At 41.0% G+C, this 22,272-nt stretch overlaps 1 protein-coding gene across 1 annotated transcript in view; it reads left to right on the forward strand.

Annotated features, from left to right (window-relative positions):
- The first annotated feature begins 13,317 nt into the window (after positions 1-13,317).
- The window catches only part of pan3 (poly(A) specific ribonuclease subunit PAN3), a 196,939-nt gene continuing 187,984 nt past the window's right edge, over positions 13,318-22,272 (forward strand). Inside the window, exons 1-2 of the mRNA XM_070892304.1 lie at positions 13,318-14,145; positions 17,646-17,764. Of these exons, the coding sequence (XP_070748405.1) occupies positions 13,761-14,145; positions 17,646-17,764 (504 nt within the window). The 5' untranslated portion in view covers positions 13,318-13,760. The remainder of the gene's footprint in view (positions 14,146-17,645; positions 17,765-22,272) is intronic.

The following is a 22,272-nucleotide window of genomic DNA, read 5'->3' on the forward strand; positions in this document are numbered from 1 at the left end:
TTCTTGATATGTCAGTCCCGCCATCCCGGGAATCAGTCTGATGAACCTTCGCTGCACTCTCTCAATAGTAAGAATGTCCTTCCTCAAATTAGGAGACCAAAACTGTACACAATACTCCAGGTGTGGCCTCACCAAGGCCTTGTACAACTGTAGTAACACCTCCCTGCCCCTGTACTCAAATCCCCTCGCTATGAAGGCCAACATGCCATTTGCTTTCTTAACCGCCTGCTATACCTGCATGCCAACCTTCAATGACTGATGTACCATGACACCCAGGTCTCGTTGCACCTCCCCTTTTCCTAATCTGTCACCATTCAGATAATCGTCTGTCTCTCTATTTTTACCACCAAAGTGGATAACCTCAAATTTATCCACATTATACTTCATCTGCCATGCATTTGCCCACTCACCTAACCTATCCAAGTCACTCTGCAGCCTCATAGCATCCTCCTCGCAGCTCACACTGCCACCCAACTTAATGTCATCCGCAAATTTGGAGATACTACATTTAATCCCCTTGTCTAAATCATTAATGTACAAATAAACAGCTGGGGCCCCAGCACAGAACCTTGCGGTACCTCACTAGTCACTGTCTGCCATTCTGAAAAGTACCCATTTACTCCTACTCTTTGCTTCCTGTCTGCCAAACAGTTCTCAATCCACGTCAGCACACTATCCCCAATCCCATGTGCTTTAACTTTGCACATTAATCTCTTGTGTGGGACCTGGTCGAAAGCCTTCTGAAAGTCCAAATACACCACATCAACTGGTTCTCCCTTGTCCACTCTACTGGAAACATCCTCAAAAAATTCCAGAAGATTTGTCAAGCATGATTTCCCTTTCACAAATCCATGCTGACTTGGACCTATCATGTCACCTCTTTCCAAATGCGCTGCTCTGACATCCTTAATAATTGATTCCATCAGTTTACCCACTACCGATGTCAGGCTGACCAGTCTATAATTCCGTGTTTTCTCTCTCCTTTTTTAAAAAGTGGGGTTACATTGGCTACCCTGAATACCGAACCAAAGTACTTGTTCAATTGGTCTGCCATTTCTTTGTTCCCCGTTATGACTTCCCCTGATTTGTCTTTACTAACCTTTTTCTCTTCACATATCTATAGAAGCTTTTGCAGTCCGTTTTAATGTTCCCTGCAAGCTTCCTCTTGTACTCTATTTTCCCTGCCCTAATCAAACCCTTTGTCCTCCTCTGCTGAGTTCTAAATTTCTCCCAGTCCCCGGGTTCGTTGCTATGTCTGGCCAATTTGTATGCCACTTCCTTGGCTTTAATACTATCACTGATTTCCCTTGGTAGCCACGGTTGAGCCACCTTCCCTTTTTTATTTTTATGCCAGACAGGGATGTACAATTGTTGTAGTTCATCCATGCGATCTCTAAATGTCTGCCATTGCCCATCCACTGTCAACCCCTTAAGTATCATTCGCCAATCTATCCTAGCCAATTCACGCTTCATACCTTCAAAGTTACCCTTCTTTAAGTTCTGGACCATGGTCTCTGAATTAACTGTTTCATTCTCCATCCTAATGTAGAATTCCACCATATTATGGTCACTCTTCCCCAAGGGGCCTCACACAACGAGATTGCTAATTAATCCTCTCTCATTACACAACACCCAGTTTAAGATGGCCTCCTCCCTAGTTGGTTCCTCGACATATTGGTCTAGAAAACCATCACTTATGCACTCTAGGAAATCCTCCTCCACCGTATTGCTTCCAGTTTGGTTAGCCCAATCTATATGCATATTAAAGTCACCCATGATAACTGCTGCACCTTTATTGCATGCACCCCTAATTTCTTGTTTGATGCCCTCCCCAACATTACTACTACTGTTTGGAGGTCTGTACACAACTCCCACTAATGTTTTTTGCCCGTTGGTGTTCTGCAGCTCTACCCATATAGATTCCACATCATCCAAGCTAATGTCCTTCCTAACTATTACATTAATCTCCTCTTTAACCAGCAATGCTACTCCACCTCCTTTTCCTTTTATTCTATCCTTCCTGAATGTTGAATACCCTTGGATGTTGACTTCCCAGCCCTGATCATCCTGGAGCCACTTCTCTGTAATCCCAATCACATCATATCTGTTAACATCTATTTGCACAGTTAATTCATCCACCTTATTATGGATACTCCTTGCATTAAGACACAAAGCCTTAAGGCTTGTTGTTTTAACACCCTTTGTCCTTTTAGAATTATGATGTAGTGTGGCTTCTTTTTGTTTCTTGCCTTTGTTTATTCGGCCTTCCACTATTGCTTTTTACCTTTCTACCATCTGTTTCTGACTCCATATTACTTTGTCCTGTCTTGCTGCATAGGTTCCCATCCCCCTGCCATATTAGTTTAAACACTCCCGAACTGCATTAGCTAATGTTACCCCCAGGACATCAGTTCCAGTCCTGCCCAAGTGCAGACCGTCTGTTTTGTACAGGTCCCACTTCCCCCAGAACTGGTTCCATTGTCCCAGGAATTTGAATCCCTCCCTCTTGCACCACTGCTCAAGCCACGTATTTATTCTAACTATCCTGCTCCCTCTACTCCGAGGCATCCTTGACCCTTGCACCAGGGAGGCAACATATCATCTTGGAGTCTCGGTTGCGGCCGCAGAAACTCCTATCTATTCCCCTTACAATGGAGTCCCCCATCACTATAGCTCTCCCACTCTTTTTCCCACCCTTCTGTGCAGCAATGTTAAGAAACAGCTGACTGCCCGATGGGTGTGTTGCTAATGCTAAAATTTGAACCAGCATTTGGATGGTAGCAAATAGATCTCTGCACGTATCTAAGAATCGCTAACTAGAAAGCAAAGTGGAAATGACAGTACGAGTCAAATCTGTCAGCTTTGCACCCCTCTAAGCAGGTACAAGTGGCAAATAGGTATATACAGTACTGAGGTGACATTAATATTTCACATATCACATGAGCATAATAATGGAAGAGCTTAGGTTAAACAACATTATATACAATTTATAAAGTTGAACTTGAATAAGACACACTGGACCAGACTCCTATTAAAAGCATGCAATTCTTTATTGATTAATTAATTCCTTTAAAAAGCATAAATTAAGAGCAGTACTGAAGGCTATATGGATGAAGGTGCAAGGTTTTGAATACATATAGATCCTGTACAGTAGCAATTATGGGTGGTGATTTTGTTGTCATGTACATGTATTGTAATTAGTGCAAAGTAACAACTGTTCAATAATTGGACGGGCAAATGGTTGCTGCTTGCTCGAGCATATGGAGTTGGTTTGATGGGAAGAAACTTCCTTTTCGAAAACAACTTGCTCAATTGCTGGAGGAGCTGCATTTGCAATGCATGTACTGGGAAGGGATTGAGGGAATATAACATTTTATGTTGCATGCTGGTTCACCATCAGTGTTTTTTATTTATTTTTTGCCAAAGTATTTTATTTTACATTTATTGCCAAGACTAGCAACATTTGGTACAATAATCTTAAGTAAAAAAAAAATACAGCCATATGTATTAAAAGATATATTCTGCGAGTTTATTTTGTCTGTATGTTTTTTTTTATTTGTTCCTGGGATGTGGACATTGCTGGCAAGGCCAGCATTTATTGCTCATCCTTGATTTCCCTTGAGAAGGAGTGGTGAGCCATCTTTTTAAACCGCTGTAGTCCTTGTGGTGAAGATACTCCCACAATGCTGTTAGGGAGTTCCAGCATTTTGACCCAGGGACGATGAAGGAATGGCGATATATTTCCAAGTCAGGATGGTGTGTATCTTGGAGGGGAACTTGCAGGTGGTGGTGGTCCCATGCACCTGCTGCCCATGTCCTTCTAGTTGGTAGAGGTCGCAGGTTTGTGACGTGCTGCTGAAGCCTTGGCGAGTTGCTGCAGTGCATCTTGTAGACGGTACACATTGCAGCCACGGTGTGCCCGTGGTGCAGGGAGTGAATGTTTAAGGTGGTGGATGGGGTGCCAATCAAGCAGGCTGCTATTTCCTGGATGATGTCGAGCTTCTTGAATGTTATTGGAGCTGCACTCATCCAGACAAGTGGAGAGTATTCCATCACACTCCTGACTTGTGCCTTGTAGATGGTGGAAAGGCTTTGGGGAGTCAGGAGGTGAGACACTCGCCATATAATACCCAGCTTCTGACCTGCTCTTGTAGCCATAGTATTTATGTGGCTGGTCCAGTTAAGTTTCTGGTCAATGCTGACCCCCCATAGTGTTGATAGTAGGGAATTCGGCAATGGTAATGCCATTGAATGTCAAGGGGCAGTGTTTAGAGACTCTCGCTTGTTGGAGATAGTCATTGCCTCGCACTTTTGTGGCACGAATGTTGCTTGCCACTTATCAGCCCAAACGGAATATCATCCAAGTCTTGCTGCATTCGGGCACGGACTGCTTCATTATCTGAGGAGTTGCGAAAGGAACTGAACACTATGCAATCATCAGCGAACATCCCTATGTCTGACCTTATGATGGAGGGAAGGTCATCGATGAAGCAGGTAATAGGTAATTTATAAGTACCTGGGAAGGCTTCACCCACTCAGGTTGGTGGCTTGCACATTCACCTTTCTACTGCTAAAACTAGCCACACTATAAACAGGACAATTATTTTAGGAGTGAAAATCCAAATTTACAGAATGGCTTTTTAAAGCAGTTCTAAACTATAAAAAAGACTGAAGATAATCAGACACTTGTACTTGCTGATAATCCAACACAGTTTTTGGAAAACGGCAGGAAACTGATCTCTATTAGTCACTCTCCTCTGTTTATTTTATCTCAGCTAGTGGCACTCTCCTTAGATTGATAGAATGATGATTGGAAATATGAAGACCCATTTTTCTGTTCATGTGAACAGCAGAATGAAACCATTATAGGTGTTTTAAAAAATTCATTTTGAGCATTTTAATTTCCCAGTTTATGACACCGTTATGCCAGGTACACTAAACAAGCTTGCGCATTTAGTAGAGCAAAGGTAAAGTGAGTGAATGGGCTCAGAAACCCTTCAGGTAATATAGGCACTGACAGTTGAAGTACAGTATGTCTCCAGCTTAGATATCAGTCAAAACTACTTTGCTGTTTATAGAATTAAAAGAGCATCTTTAAAGACCAAGGGAGTTAGATTTGCCTTGGTGCAAAATGGGCGAATGTGAATGTGCAGCCCATTTTCTTTCAAAAATAAGGCAGGGTGTAAAATGGGCTGTTGATTCGCTATCGCCAGTTTTCCGCTACCGTTCAAGACCAATTTCACTCCAATGGTCTTTAATGCTGCTCTTGGAAAAGAAAATCAGGCAGAATGTAAAACAGCTGACAATTCGCTATCATATTTTTGCATTACTGGTGATGGTGAATTTCACCACCCACCCCCACAAGCACTAAATGTGGGATGTTGTTCTTCATTTTAACTCAGGGAAACTGAGAATTTATGATGTACTGAAACTCAGTCACCACTTCTGAGCTGCGTAGAGAGGGGGAAAAGAACAGACGGAGCAAAGAACTTCATGCCTCAAAGAATTTCATAGAGAAGTGAATGATATGAAAGAGAAAATGGAAATGATAATGAAAGATGCAATAATGTAGACTTAGACAAGATGAATCAAATATATATATGAGCCAGAAAAAGAAAATAAATGAAAACAGAAGAGAAAATGAAGAATATTGAGAGTACTGGAATTTTTTGTGGAACAAAACTGAACGGTCCTTGCTTATCAATATGCAAAATTCTCCTGCAATCATACTAATTTTGTATAACACACTAATTCTGTAGTGCTAACCTACAGGGAGATATTTCAAAACACTTTTTATTGAAGAGAAGAATAGTGGATGCCAAGCAGGAGGGAAAAAAGAATAAATAATAGGTTAGGGAGGGCAGGTGGGCAAAGGTACGATGGAACAAAAGACTTTCGAAGACGTAGACAGCAAGGAAGAGCAATTTAAGAACAGCCCACTGTAGTTAAGTGGAGGATGCTCCTTAAAAAAGATGAAGGCTTGACAAAGGTTGGTAATCTTCCTTTTATCTACTGCCTGAGCCGAGTTCAGCTTCTTCGTAACACTAATGAATTCTGTCATCAGGGTGCTGTGGAATCAAATGTTAGCTTGGCTCAGTGGTTACAATCTTGCCTCTGGGTTAGAAAATTGTGGATTCAAGCCTCACTCCATGATTTCAGCACATAATCTAAGATGACACTTCAGTGCAGTACTGAGGGAGTGGTACATGGTCAGAGGTGCTGTATTTCAAATGAGACATTAAACCAGTCTCCTCTGTTGATTAAAGTGCATATAAAAGATCCTGTCGCACTGCTCAAAATGAATAAGTTCTCCTGATTACATCACCAACATTACTCCTTCAACCTATACCACTAAAAACAGAATAACTGGTCATTCATCTCATTTGTTGTTTGCAGAATCTTGCTGTGTGAAAATTTGCTGCTAGGCCTTCCTACATAACAACAGTAATGTATTTCAAAAGTATTTAATTAGACATGAATCACTTTGAAGTGTTCTGAGGATGTGATAGGACACCATATAAATGCAGGGGAGGAATCTTGCATAAAGAGCCCTCCATTCAGCCCCCCACCTCCATCAGTTCTAATGTATGTGCAATGTTTTGCATCACGTATGTTAAAAAAAATTTCTTCTTAGGATGTGGGTGTTGATGGCAAGGTGACATTTATTGTCCATCCTTGGTCCTGGAGAGAAAGCAGGAAAGGGGTACTGAGGTGAATGATCAGCCATGATCTTATTGAATGGCAGTTCAAGCTCGAAGGGCCGAATGGCCTACTCCTGCACCTATTTTCTATGTTGCCCTGAGCAGGTGATGGTGAGCCACTTTCTTGAACCGTTGGAATCCTTGTAGTGATGGTAGACACATTTTTATGGGTCAGCTATACAACACTTGAGAGATTTTTTTGGCCTGCTGCTGCTGCATAATGCTTAGGGGCAGTTATAATGAAGAAAAGTTACTATGGCAACGTCTGCTACTCCCTGATGATATAATCAGCACACAGATGTTTATTTTTAATCAGTAAGTAGGTTGCAAGAATGTGGTTCTACTTGGGCTATTTTCTTACATGTGAAAGTAAATTCCATACTCTAAATGAATAAAATAACAAAGATGTATAAGTATTTAAGGAAATTCTGTGCTACATAAATTGCATATCTTTAATTCACATGTGTATCTTTTTACTTAATGAATCACTATTTATTGTTGATCCAGACTCTGAATTATGTTTTATGAAATAAAGTGGACATGAAATCATTTAAGTTAAGGTTAATTCTGTTTAACTTTGATTTAAATGTTTTTGTTACAGCTAAACATTTTTTGCAGTTCATTCTTGCTAAATCAAAATAGCATTTCTAGTAACGAATAAGCGAGCAATTAAGTTATTATTTGAATGTAAAACTGACTTTTCTAACCATTTTACATAATTTCTGAGAAACATACTCTTATGCCATCCAAAATAAATTAACAGAATTTCCTCTTGCCATGCAAGCTGCTTGTTGGTGCCCAAGCAAGTGAAAACAATAGTATCTTAAACTAGTATAGTAGTAAATTAGTATGAAATATCTGGTATAACATGATTGAAAAAATATTTAATAGGAGAAAAAATTGACCAGATTAAGCACCAGTAATGTATTTAAAGTATTTTTCTCTTTTTTTGTTTTTTCTACTTAGTTTTACTTTAATGCCATACTATAGTGGCAGCTGTAGCTCAGTGGGTAGCACTCTCGCCTGCTGAGTCAGAAGGTTCTGGGTTCAAGGCCTATGCAAGGGAACTTGAGCATAAAAATCTAGGCTGACACTCGAGTGCAGTGTTGAGGGAACACTATACTGTCAGAGGTGCCATCTTTCGGATGAGATGTTAAACTGAGGCCCCTGCCTGCTCTCTCAGGTGGACGTAAAAGATCCTATGGCACTATTTTGAAGAAGAGCAGGGGAGTTATTCGCAGTGTCTTTGCCAATATATATCCCTCAATTAAACAGATGCTGTCGTTGTTTTTTGTGGGAGCTTGCTGCGCGCAACTGGGGTGCTGTGTTTGCCACATTACAACAGTGACTACATTCCAACAGTACTTCATTGGCTGTATAGTGCTTTGAGATGTCTGGTGGTCATGAAAGGCGCTATATAAAGGCAAGTTTTTCTTTTCTTCTTTATACATTATTATTAAGAGTTGTTCGCAGCACTGCCGAGATAGTGTTCATGAATTTAAAATATAATTCAGCATTAGTTTCAACATGCTAACTGGCAGGTTTAAAAATGACATTGCAGAAGCATTTTTATTGCAAAATGACTATGGTTGAGGTTTCAATAGTGATTTGGCGGTACATATTTAAAAAAAAAATCATTCAATATGTTGTGGTCTTGCTCAAGTTACATTGGGGCAAAAATTGTGGTTGGAGGCGTCCACTCGCAGGAAGCCTCCGACCGCAATATTTGCCGCAATATAATCGAAGGCTTCCTGCGGGTGGATGCCTCCGACCTAATTTTTTTTTACGAAAGTACCTGGTGGTCCCGGAGAAACGTACACTTGCGGTCAGAGATCTCCTTTCGCAATCCTGTGTATGGGCCCACGCATTCCAGGAATGTAAGCGCAACCGGGGATCACGTGGGCCTGGACCACAGAAAGTAGTTGAGGCCAATTCACTAAATATATTCAAAAGGGAGTTAGATGAAGTCCTTACTACTCGGGGGATCAAGGGTTATGGCGAGAAAGCAGGAAGGGGGTACTGAAGTTTCATGTTCAGCCATGAACTCATTGAATGGCGGTGCAGGCTAGAAGGGCTGAATGGCCTGCTCCTGCACCTATTTTCTATGTTTCTATGTTTCTATGAACATGGTGTATTCTCATTGATAATAATGGGAACTCCGTTTGTACGAGCTCCCATTACTTTCAATGAGAATACCTCCAAAAACACAACACAATAAATAAGAAAAACACCTCACATTTAAAATTAATTGAAATTTAATTTATTTTTTTGAATGAAAAAAATATATTAATAGGGGTAAAAATAAACTCGCCTTAATGGACAAGGTTTTTAATATAAAAATTAGTGATAAAATTTAATTTTTCTATCTATTAAAATTCTTATGCTGGTAAAAGTAGGCTATACGCCTGCTTTTACCAGGCGTAAGAGTTTGAAGGACATTGGCTGGGCAGGAGTTGGACAAATAGCCCAAATCTCTGCGTGCGGATGTTCTTCTCCCAGGGATGCGTGCGATTGACAGATTGCAAATGCCAATTCTCGGCATGCATGTGCATCACGCGCCGAGATCCGGCATTTGCGAGTCCTCTTCGGGTGCGTGCGCACATCGTACGCACCCGGAGAGGCCGCAATTTACAGCCCATTAAGTTGATGAAAACATTAACCATTTTTTGGACTAAAAATTATTTATCGCCCAAAGAATTGTAGATTAGTGTACTACTGACAATCTTCAGTACAATCCTACATGGTCAAATCAATATGTGTCACGTAACATTTTTGTTCAAGTCTGACAAATCTTTATAACAAAGATTTCTCAAGTATCTTGTAATTAATGATTAAGTTTGTATGTTTTCTTTTTGCTCATTGGTTAAGTGTCTGTTTTTTCCTTTCTAATTGGTTATTTTCTGCTTTCATTATTCACCAGTCATGTCACCCAAAACATTACTCCACAATTTATTCAAAAATAATTCTATCCAATCAAATTGCAGGAGCAAAAACTAAATCACAGGATGTTGCTGCCATGATACTTGAAGGGAAACTTTAGTGTTGCTTTAAATGTGAATTCTGAGGTAAGTGGATTATCATATCCTCCTAGGAATAAAATAGCAGAAGGACTAGCTAAATAAAGCTATAACTCAGTTTGCAGCCTGCAAAAGTAGAGGCACCTGGATCTCCACAGGTCATTGACTCAATTTAAATAGCCTGCACAACACTCCAGCTGCCATTGCAGATTCTCGGCTTCGAGACTCAGTGATGCTCCATTCATGGGTTTGTTTTTATTTTATTTTCTCTTTTTCAAACGATCCCAATTTCCCATCAGGTTACCTGCACCCATGTGTGGACCGTGGCTTTCTCCCAGACCCAGACACTTGGCTCAACCTCGGGCAGATTTGATGGACTAGTTGGTCTTTTCCAGTCCATCAATTTTGAATGTTTCTACTATGCAAACTAATGGGACTAAAGGTGGACAAGTCCCCTGGACCTGATGGCCTGCATCCTAAGGTCTTAAAATAAGTGGCTGCAGAGATAGTGGATACATTGGTTGTAATCTACCAAAATTCTCTGGATTCTGGAGAGGTCCCAGCAGATTGGAAAACCGCAAATGTAACACCGCTATTTAAGAAAGGAAGGAGACAGTAAGCAGAAAACTATAGATCAGGTAGCCTAACAGCTGTCATTGGCAAAATGCTGGAGTCCATTATTAAGGAAGTAGAAGCATGACATTTAGAAAATCATAAGACAATCAAGCAGAGTCAGCATGGTTTTATAAAAGGGAAATCACGTTTGACAAATTTGCTTGAGTTCTTTGAGGATGTAACGAGCAGGGTTTCCCCGATGAGTGGAAATATCCTCTCTGCATCCACCTGGTCAAGCCCTCATTATCTTATATGTTTCGATAAGATCGCCTCTCATTCTTCTGAACACCAATGAGTATAGGCCCAACCTACTCAACCTGTCTTCATAAGTCAAGTATATCCTTCCTTAAATATGGAGACCAAAACTGTACGCAGTACTCCAGGTGTGACCTTGGACAGTTGCAGCAGGACTTCTCTGATTTTATACTCTATACCCCTTGCAATAAAGGCCAACATTCCATTTGCCTTCCTGATCACTTGCTGTACCTGCATACTAACCTTTTGTGTTTCATGCACAAGGACCCCCAAGGTCCCTCTGTACTTTGCAATTTTTCTCCATTTAAAATTATAATTTGTTTTTCTATTTTTTCTGCCAAAGTGGATAACCTCACATTTTCCCACATTATACATCATCTGCCAAATTTTTGCCCATTCACTTAACCTGTCTGTATCCCTTTGTAGATTTTTGTGTCCCTCTCACAATTTGCTTTCCCACCCATCTTTGTATCATCAGCAAATTTGGCTACATTACACTCGGTCCCTTCCTCCAAGTCATTAATATACATTGTAAATAGTTGAGGACCCAGCACCGATCCCTGCGGCATCCCACTAGTTACTGTATGCCAACTGGAAAATGACCCATTTATACCTACTCTCTGTTTTCTGTTAGTTAGTCAATCCTCTATCCATGCTTATATATTACCCCCAACTCCGTGAACTTTTATCTTGTGCAATCACCTTTTTTGTGGCACCTTATCGAATGCCTTCTGGAAATCCAAATACACATCCACTGGTTCCCCCTTATCCACCCTGCTTGTTACATCCTCAAAGAATTCCAGCAAATTTGTCAAACATGATTTCCCTTTCATAAAACCATGCTGACTATGCATGATTGAATTATGCTTTTCCAAATGTCCTGCGACTGCTTCCTTAATAATGGACTCCAGCATTTTCCCAACGACAGATGTTAGGCTATCTGGTCGATAGTTTCCTGCTTTCTGTCTGTATCCTTTTTTTAAATAGGGGCGTTACATTTGCGGTTTTCCAATCCGCTGGGACCTCCCCAGAATCCAGGGAATTTTGATAGATACTTGCATTGGAGACAGTTCAGAGAAGGTTCATGAGGTTAATTCCTGAGATGAAGGGATTGTCTTATGAAGAAAGATTGAGCAGGTTGGGCCTATACTCATTGGAATTTAGAAGAAAGCGAGGTGATCTTACTGAAATGTACAAGAAAACGTATGAGGGGGCTTGACTGGGTAGATGCAGAGAGGATGTTCCCCCTCGTGGAGGAATCTAGAGCTAGGGTACATAGTTTCAGAATAAGGGGTCGTCCATTTAAAATGGAAATGAGGAGGAATTTCTTCTCTCAGAGGGTCGTGAATCTTTGGAATTCTCTACCCCAGAGAGCGGTGGAGGCTGGGTCATTGAATATATTTAAGCTGGAGATTGACAGATTTTTGAACGTTAGAGTCAAGGGTTATGGGGAGCGGGCAGGGAAGTTGAGGCCAAGATCAGAGCAGCCATGATCTTATTGAATGGCGGAGCAAGCTTGAGGGGACAAACGGCCTGCTCCTGCTTCTTATGTATCAGACATGTAAGCCAACCTGCTGCTCAGCCATGAGCAACGGTTTGGGAGAGCTGCTAGCAAATATATGCGAGAACATGCTTTGTACTGTCACAGGTTTTGTCGTTTAATCACTCCTGCCTTCCACAGACCTTCCTTTTTGTTCTAACATAGAAAATAGGTGGAGGAGTAGGCCATTCAGCCCTTCGAGCCTGCACCACCATTCAATAAGATCATTCCCTCAGTACCCCTTTCCTGCTTTTTCTCCATACCCCTTGATCCCCCTAGCCGTAAGGGCCATATCTAACTCCCTCTTGAATATATCCAATTAAATGGCATCAACAACTCTCTGCAGCAGGGAATTCCACAGGTTAACAACTCTGAGTGAAGAAGTTTCTCCTCATCTCAGTCCTAAATGGCCAACCCTTATCCTAAGATTGTGTCCCCTGGTTCTGGACTTCCCCAACAACGGGAACATTCTTTGTCCAGTCATGTCAGAATCTTATGTGTTTCTATGAGATCCCCTCTCATCCTTCTAAACGCCAATGTATAAAGGCCCAGTTGATCCAGTCTCTCCTCATATGTCAGTCCAGCCATCCCAGGAATCTTTCCTCCCCTTCCCCTTGCATTTGCTTAAAATCGGTTACATCTCAAACCTTTTTCCAGTTCTGAGGAAAGGTCATCGACCTGAAACGTTAACTCTGTTTTTTTTTCTCTCTCTCTCTCCCCACAGATGCTGCCTGGCCTGCTGAGTAGTTCCACAATTTTTCTGTTTCTATTTTGAGGAGAACATCTTTGGTTGCTGAGCTTGAAACAAATAGCAACTATGCCGCCCTCAATTTAGAATTCTTCGCTGTAGTTACAACTTGCAGCATATATAACTAAAAAGAAATGTGGCAAATAAATCCTGATCATTCAGCCTGTCTCAATTTTACCTGCTAGGTTTCTGCCTGCATGTATTTGTTAAAAGCACAGACAGCAAGAGCTGATTTGGGGGGAATGAACATAACATTTCTAATAGGAATAAATGGGTGGACGCGCACACATTGGATTTGTGGGGTGGGTTGGGGGAAGGAGACTGAAAGGAACAAGCTCACACACCCAGACACGGCTTCTCGGCCCCAGCTTCCTCAGTCGCTCCGACGACGCGCTTCCAATTTGTTTTGATTCCTTCGGTGCCCAGAATGCGCCAGGAGTTGCGCATGCGCAGTGAGGCGCCAGCTGGGTGCTCGGAGGAGGCCGCTTTAAGCCGAAAAAAAAAGGGAGGAAAAAAACTTCCACCTGCGGTCGGAGCGGCTCCCACCATCGGCAGAAATAAACATCACCACTGGGAGCCTGAGCCTAACCCGATTACCCACCCCCCCCTCCTCCACCCCGATCGAGTGAGGGAGACGGTTGCACGGATACACCGGGGCCTATCTATATATTTTTTCTGTTTTTTTTCCGCACCCACACGCCCGCCCGCTCCTTTTTTTTTTCTCTTCCAATGTTGTTCCTCTCTGCCTCGGCACACGGATTTGAATTGCGGGAGAAGCAGCAGCGCGCCTGGACCTGGAACTGCGGCTCTGCCCCCGTCTGCCTGTAGCCGCCTCGTCCGCCGTTGAGGTGGCTTTCTCCAGTCTTTTCCCGTCTCCGCCTGCCATGAACAGCGGCGGCGGCGGGGGGCTGCAGGGCGCGGGCTGCAAGGTGAAGTACTGCCGTTACTACGCCAAGGACAAGACCTGTTTCTACGGCGACGAGTGCCAGTTCCTGCACGAGGATCCCAACAATGGCGCCGCTTCCGCGAGCCTCGGTCTTGTCGTCAATAACAACCACCCGGGACTGGGAGTCGGGCCGGCCGCGGCTGCGCCGGGAGTCGTAGGCGGCGGTGGAGGAGGAGGAGCTGCCGCCGGAGGAGTTGCCTCTGTTAGCGGCAGTGGAGGAGGGGGTGGTGGCGGCGGGATAGCAGCAGGAGGAGGATATCCACACGGAGGGCCCAAGAAAAGCGAGCTTGGCAGCCTGGTGGAGCCCGGGCAGCTTCTCACCAGTGAGTGTGTTGTGGATATATTTTAGTCCGTTTATTAAAACCAGTCCCCAAGTGGTTCGAAGGAGACGTTGTTGTGCGATGCAAATGAACTTGGTTTCCTTTTTTTTTCCTCCTACAAAGGAAACGTCGGTTTGCTTGTCAAGTCGACCCGGAAGCGTAGGTGGCTAAATCAAAAAAAGCACCGGGAGTACCACTATCTTCTTTTGGCTGATCCCTACAATAAGCAAATGTTCTCGAAAGAAGTGACTTGTCGTGGGAACTTGTATTTTCAAAATATATATAAAATCTACAGTGACAAGTTTTGAGAACATGCCTGGTTGATCTAGATGACCAAGAAGTGACAACGAAAGCCCGGGTTATTTGTAGGGCTTTTTGGTGTAGCTGTTTTTGCATTTATTTATTTTGGAGATTAATGGTTTATAGTATAGGAGTTGGGTTCCAAATATGCTGAATGGATAGAAGAACTCTAATAGCTTAAAAATCTGACAGACTTCAAAGATTGAGCACTGCAGCTTACATTTACATAGCGCCCTTTCATGTTAAAAAAAAATCCCATGGTGCTTCACAGAGGCAAGATGGAAACATACTTTGAGCCAAGGAAGGAGATTAGCAGAGCTGACCAAAAGCATAATGTGAGGTGGGTTTTGAGGACGGGAAGCAGAGGGGCATTTGCACGAAAAGAGCGGGCGGGGTTGCTGTAAACAAGAGGCTGGAATCACAGGAACAGGTTTGCCTTGTCTGTAAACAAGATGATAATTTTTAAAGCTAATTTGTTTAAATCTCTGGTTAAGTCTTAGCAGAGCTGCTTTCAAAAAGGTTTAAAAAAAACTTAGCATGAAAAATAACTTTTTAAAGTTATCCTTATTTAATATAGCCATATCACTTCAGTGTTCTCCACATTTTAATCAAATTATTATTTTTCTACCTGGATGAATATAGTACTTTTCTAATGGACTGGATTTAGATTATTGAATTGAATTTGTGACCAGTAAGAAATTGCAACAAAGCCAATTTATGCCTTAAAAGAACGTGTCAATACCTGGTCACAGAAATAAGGTACAATATGCCAATGTGATTGAAAATGGTTTGGACATCTGGAACAGAGGAACAAGAGTAGGCTATTCATCCCTCAAGTTTATTCCACAATTCAATTTGATCATGGTGAATATGTACCTCCACTCCAATAACCTGTTGTTGATCCATATGCATGATACCCTTACTAATAAAAATCTGATGGTCTCTGTCTTGAAAGTTTCAATTGGCCCAGCATCCACAGCCTTTTGAGGGAGCGAATTTCACGTTTCCCCCACTACTCTATGAAAAAATGCTTCCTGATTTCACACTGAATTGTAAGATGGTGCCAGCTTTCTCTGGATTCCCCCATCAGAGGAACTAGTTACTCTGTACACACTGTATCAAACCCCTTTATTGTTTTAAATACCTCAATTAGATCACTTCTCAATCTTCTAAACAAGGAAATACAAGCCACATTAAGCAATCTGCCCTAATTTGACCCTTTAAAGAAGTTATGGTAAATTTGTGTTGCACTTTCTCGAAGGCAAATCATCCTTCTTGAGGTGCGGTGCCCAGAACGGAATGCAATACTCCAGAAGGCATTTTGACCAAGGCTCTGTACTCCTGAAGTATAACTTCCTCCCCTTTGTATTCTAGCCCATTTGAGATAAAGGCCTACATTTGGATGCACCGTGTAAACAGGGCTTCCACCAGTCCTCATTACCAAAGTTACAGCGGCCGATCAGGGGAGGTCGCCAGGAAATTATTGGCAAAATATTTCCAGAAGGATAGAATTGAAAGCAGAGGGTTATATTTAACTTGTATAGTTAGACCACACTTGGAATACTGTGAACCATTCTAGTCTCCATATTATAAAAAGAATATAGAGGCACTGGAGAAGGTGCAAAAAAGATTTACTAGAATGATGCCAGAGCAGAGAGGTTATGTCTATCGGGAAAGATTGAACATAAGAATATAAGATAGTTACTAATAAATCCAACAAGAAATTCAAGAGACACTTCTTTACCCAGAGGGTGGTTAGAATGTGGAACTCGCTACCACAAGGAGCAGGTGAGGTGAATAGCAGAGAGGCATTTAAGGGGCAGCTAGATAAACACATGAGGGAGAAAGGTATAAAAGGATATGTTGATGGGGTTAGATGAAGAAGGGTGGGAGGAGGCTCGTGTGGAGCTTAAACACTGGCATAGACCTGTTGGGCCAAATAGCCTGTTTCTGCATTGTAACTGCTATGTGAGTTAAGGAGAAAGGAGAGTTGATATATGGGGATGAAATCAGCCAAGGGTTGGGAGGAGGCTTGTGTGAAGTATAAACACCCGTTCGGATCTGTTGGGCCGAATGGCCTATTTCTGAGCTGTAAATACTTTGTAATTTATAAAGTAGTTTTAGGATCAGAAAAAGGCCATAGGTCTTTTATTAAGGGGTTCAATAGGTTAGACATAGAGAAGATGTTTCCACTTGTGGGGAATCCAAAAAAGGGGCCGTAAATACAAGATAGTCACTAATAAATCCATTAAGGAACTCAGGAGATACTCCTTTACTCAGAGTGATGTTAGAATGTGGAATATGCTATATCACAGTTGTTGAGGCGCATAGCACAGATTCATTTAAGGAGAAGCTAGATAAGTATATGAGGGAGAAAGGAATAGAAGGGTATGTTGATAGGGTAAGCTGAAGTAACGTGGGAGGAGGCTTGTGTGGAGCACAAACACCGCCATGGACCTATTGGGTCAAATGGTCTGCTTCTGTGCTGCTAATACTATGTACTTCCATTCGGTTTTTTGATTACTTTTTGTACCTGCGCACTAGTTTTTAGTGAGTCATCCTCTACTCCGGGGGACTGCCTAAGAAGGAGGAGGATTTATGTACCTGGATACTAAAATCGGTTTGCTCTTCCAGTTTCTAAGAAGATATGAGAAGTAGCTTAAAAAAACAGGGAAAACTAATGGTACTAGTTAAGCAACATGGGTTAAATCATAGCAATTTATTCCAGCCATAATGAATTTCTGTATAACATTTTCTTGGCATATATCTATCACTTTTAGATGGGTAATGGTATTGGCAGGCAATGGTCCTTCTAATTTTTTTCCCCTTGTATGGGCTCTTTAAATTTGCTGGTGAGCGGCCTGCGTGGGACCTTGCAATCGGTGCACACCTTCTGGGGAACATTGCTGGCAGGTTGTGATTTAGTAATCAATAAATCTGGTCACTTGTGGGCTGTCACCAGATTTGTTTAAAAAAAAAAACAAATTGATTTATTTATGTCCTTCACCATAAGGAAATTGCTATTCCTACCCAGTCTGGTATACATGTGACTACAGTCCCATAGCATGTAATTGATTTTTAATGCACCTTGCATGAGTTTTTTTTCTATTAATTGTCAGTTTGCTTAATTTACTTTCTGCTATTTTGATCATGGAGTTGAAAATAATTCAGAAATCTTTCAACTAAATTCCCTTATTTTTCAGTTCCAGGAATGGATGCGACATTACCAGACAACCTCACCAATTCATACTTCAGCAGCAGCTTTATTGGGGTTAATGGCTTTGGAGGAGGGCCAGCTGAGCCAAAGTACCCTTTGATTCAGGTATTGGAAATTAATTGCCTCTTTAATTGTAACCATTGCAAATTCTGGTGTCTCTGAAAATGACTCGCAGTATTAAAATAACTAATCCAAATATTGCACTGAGTGTGGTGGATTACAGGAGTTTTTCACACTTGAATATAACAGTTTACATGTGGCTGTAGGAGCAATGGTGCACGTTTTCTTTGAAGAAGTAGAGTGTGGTCAGTTTTTTCAAAAAAAACAAGCACCATTGTACTACAGCCACATGTTGGGTGAAAAATGCGTTTGAAATTATGCTGGTTAGGTTATGCTTCAAGTTTCTGCTAAAATTAATTTGCATAATCACAAACATAAAATCTTCCACGAACCAGTGCAATTTGGCAGTGTTATAGAATGCATTGTTTTTTTATTCTTTCCATTAAAAAGTATTATTTGATGTATTTAAGAGTGTAATCTGGTGCACTTTTATTAATACAGCTGAAAATTGGTTTATCACCAAAAAGCATGTTTAATAAGCCTTTAAATAACTTGATTTAAAATCACTGAAAATTACTTTTAAAATAAACCTACACTAAACCATTTGATAGTTTAATTGGTGTGCACTAGTCAGTTTCTAAGTACATTAAATATTGTTTGATATTTTTGATTTTGTCAATTTTTTTTTGATAACGCTCCTGTGAAGTGCCCTGGGAAGTTTTATTACGTTAACGGCGCTATATAAATATAAGTTCTTTATGAATTTTTTTTAAAAACGAGCTTACTAGTGCCTGTGCGCCTAAGGAAATTAGCGCAATTTGAAGAGCATTCCTGAGCCAGCGGAATCTCGAAATTTTGACTTGAAGGCACGTCCAGTTTTGTGGGCAGGGACTGATTCAGGCAAACTGAATCGTAAACCAGTGTAAAAGATAGTGGCAAACACTAGGTAAGTGCTTTTGAGCGTAACTCACCTAGGTTTTAAATGCCCCAATTTTTTTGCGCTGGTCTGGCCAATTCTGCCCAGATTACGCTGGAATCTAGGTGCAGAACTAGCAGAAATTTCCGCTGTTATGTTTACCTCATCATTAGATGCCAAATAACCACATCCTTATTTCAGTATGATCACAAGCAGGGAAATATTACTGAACTCAGGATTTTTTTTTACATGAAAATTGTGTGTTTATATTTTAGCCTGATGCCTAACTTGTGAACTTGTGATGCAGTAGTGTACCATAGTGTGTGGTTCAATTTACATAGACTTTTCTGCTCCACTCCAGGGTGATGTGCAATAATATATGAAAATGAAATAATTCACAGTATGTCAGATAACCTGTTTCTAAGGATGGGATTTTCTTACCATGTAATACCCAATATATCTACTAAGGTGAATTTTTGTCTGTTTAACACAGCAATCTTGAGAACTTTTATAAAGTGCTTGTTAATTTTGGCGACAGGTTAGGTGCACCTAACACTAATTAATGGGCTTGTCCTTTTTTAAAAAAAAATTGCAACAAATTGTAAAGCCTGTACATGCTGATTTTTAAAAAATAAATAATTTAGTCCTGACCTATGACTCAAATTTAAAATTCTTATTATTGTGTTTAAATCACTATCACCTCCTCCTTCATATATCTATAATCTCCTCCAATGCTATAAAACCCTCCTCCCCAACCAAGCCCTGAACTGTTTCTCTGACTAGCTTACTATACATCTCCTCGCCTCCACCTGTCCCACTGTTGGCAGCCGTGCTTTCAGACATCTAGACCCTAATCTCTCTTGAATTCCCTCACTAAACCCCTAGCCTCTCCACTTCCATATTCTCTTTTTTAAGATGCTGCGTAAAACGCACCTCATTCCCTCTCCTAATATCTTCTTTGGCTCAGCATTACACTTCCGTTAAACACTCGGAACTTTTTCTATGTTAAAGACACTTTATAATTGCAATTTGCTGTAGTATATTAGGAGCAAAACTGCTGCTTGTGGAAAGTCAGAGCATGCGCTGCTTTATCCAGACAGGAATGCTCATACCATGTAAAAAAACAATGCATTATTCTTCGACTGAAGTGCAGGTGTGTGTCCATTTAAGGCTACAAAGGCTAATTGCTGCAAAGTAAACACTGGCTGAGTTCATAAGAGTTCATAGACTGTAGATATTTAGTGTTCTTAGAGAGTTCCTTTGTTTTTTTGTCTTTGAACTGGGATCTAGAAATTTGGATGTGACTCTTGAAGTGGGACGAACAGAAAATCTGCACTGGCTGGTCCTCTCCAGTGAAGTGATTTGCTAGGCCCCTTCAGAGGGTATTGAGTCAACGAGACTTGTGTGCAAGCCAGACTGGGTAGGGGTTCTCTTCCCTAAAGGATATTAGTAAACCAGTTGGGTTTTTACTACGATCTGGTAGTTTCATGGTTATTTTTCTATTGCTAGTCCACAGATTATTAGATTTATTGAATTTAATTTCACAATTTGCCATGATTTGAACTCATGACCTCTAAATTGTTAGTTTCGTACCTATCCTAACGTACACTTCATAAATAGGAAATGTATCTAGATAACTTTTATATCTTGGCTAGGATTTTAATCTTAAATATTTTGTATTATGAAGGATAATCGCTGTGTTTGTAACGTGTAGAAAATGCCGCACACTTGTCAAATCTCCAAATCATCACTGTCTACAGTACTCAAGTAGATTTAATGAACATACTTAACAACTAGTTGGAAGCAGCAAAGATTGCAATAGCCTGGAAATGCTTGAAAGTGGTGGCTATACTAAAACCTGGAAAGAAAAACCTACATTTATGTAGAACATGGAAAAGATAAAGATTTTATAGCTCCACCTATACATCGATGGAAAGAATATTGTTGGCTCAGCTAACAATTTAGAGGGAGTCCTGATTCCTGAATAGGCTGGTTTTAGATCTGGAAAATCACTGCGAGCAATTTTTGAACGACCTAATATATCAAGGATTGCTTTGAATTGAGGTTGGTTACTGTTGTAGCTTGAACATGACACAGTAAACCATTGTGTTTTACTGTTGAAACGTGAGAAATTGATGAGAGACAGGAAACTAGTGGTGAAGAACTAAACATGCATGAAAATCTTGACTTCTTTGTAGAAATGCGAGGCCGATGCAGCAGATAACAAAAATAACAGTATGGTCTACCTCGTGAGTCAGTTTTGGCACCATTTCTGTTTTAACATCTGAACAAATCACCAAACTTGTACAATTGACACTGCATCTTGTTTGCAAATTAGTTTTTGTTGTAATGTCTTGCTTCTGAGTCAGAATGTCATGGGTTCAAGTTTCACTCCAGACACTTGAGGACATAATCCACAGCAACATTTATATACTGCCTTTAACATAGTAAAAATGTCCCAAGGCACTAATTTGAAATTGAGCTACATAAGAGAAATTAGGGCAGGTAACCAAAAGATTATCTGGATCTGTTAGAAAAATAGATATCTTGTTATTTTTAAGAAAGTTTTGTTTAAGCAGTGAGACCCGTGGGGAAGCAATGTTACATATATAAAAGGTAGGCAAACAAGGGTAGATCACTTAAAAATTATAGGGCTATTTTATACTTGAGTGAAAAATAGTTTTTACAGAGAAAGGTTAGAGAAAGACGAGGAGGATATGGAAGAGTCGGTACTGGAGATAAATATGCAAAAGATATTTAAAAAAAAATAATAATTTTGAAGTCCTTGGTAAACCACAGCCTTCTCTCCAACCTCCTTTTCCTGTCCAAAGTCCTTGAATGTGTTTTTGCCCCTCAGATCTGTACTATCTCTTCCACAACTCCATGTCTGAATCCCTCCAATCAAGGTCATGAATGACTTTCTCTCATGAATGACTTTCTCTGTGACTGCATTATCACTTCTTGATCTCTCTGCTGCCTTTGACACTGTTTCTTCTCCATTGGGACCCTCTTGCTTGGTTTTGCTCTTGCCACTCATAGCCACAGTACCTCTACTCCCCTTATCTGCAGTGCACTATCACTATCGCCTTAGAAATCCCCCAAAAATCTATTCTTGGCCACTTCCTTTTCCTCATATACCTGCTGTCCTTCAACAACATTATCCGCAGATATGAGGTCAGCTTCCACCTGTAGAACAACAACTTGTGTCTATATAGCGCCTTTAACGTGGTGAAACATCCCAAGGCGCTTTATAGGGGTGTTATGTGACACAAAAATTGACAGTGAGCCACATAAGATGAAATTAGGGCAGGATGACCAAAAGCTTGGTCAAAGAGGTAGATTTTAAGGAGCGTATTGAAGGAGGAAAGAGAGGTAGAGAGACGGATAGGTTTAGCAGGGAATTCCAGAGCTTAGGGCCGAGGCAACAGAAGGCACGGCCATCGATGGTTGAGCAATTTATAATCAGGAATGTTCAAGAGGGCAGAATTAGAGGAGCGCAGACATCGGGGGTGGGGAGGGGTTGTGGGACTGGAGGATATTACAGATTTAGGGAGGGGCAAGGCCATGGAGGGATTTAAAAATAAGGATAAGAATTTTTAAATCGAGGTGTTGATTAACCGGTAACCAATGTAGATGA

Source organism: Pristiophorus japonicus, chromosome 10 (assembly GCF_044704955.1).
Source record: "Pristiophorus japonicus isolate sPriJap1 chromosome 10, sPriJap1.hap1, whole genome shotgun sequence".
Lineage (NCBI taxonomy): Eukaryota > Metazoa > Chordata > Chondrichthyes > Pristiophoridae > Pristiophorus > Pristiophorus japonicus.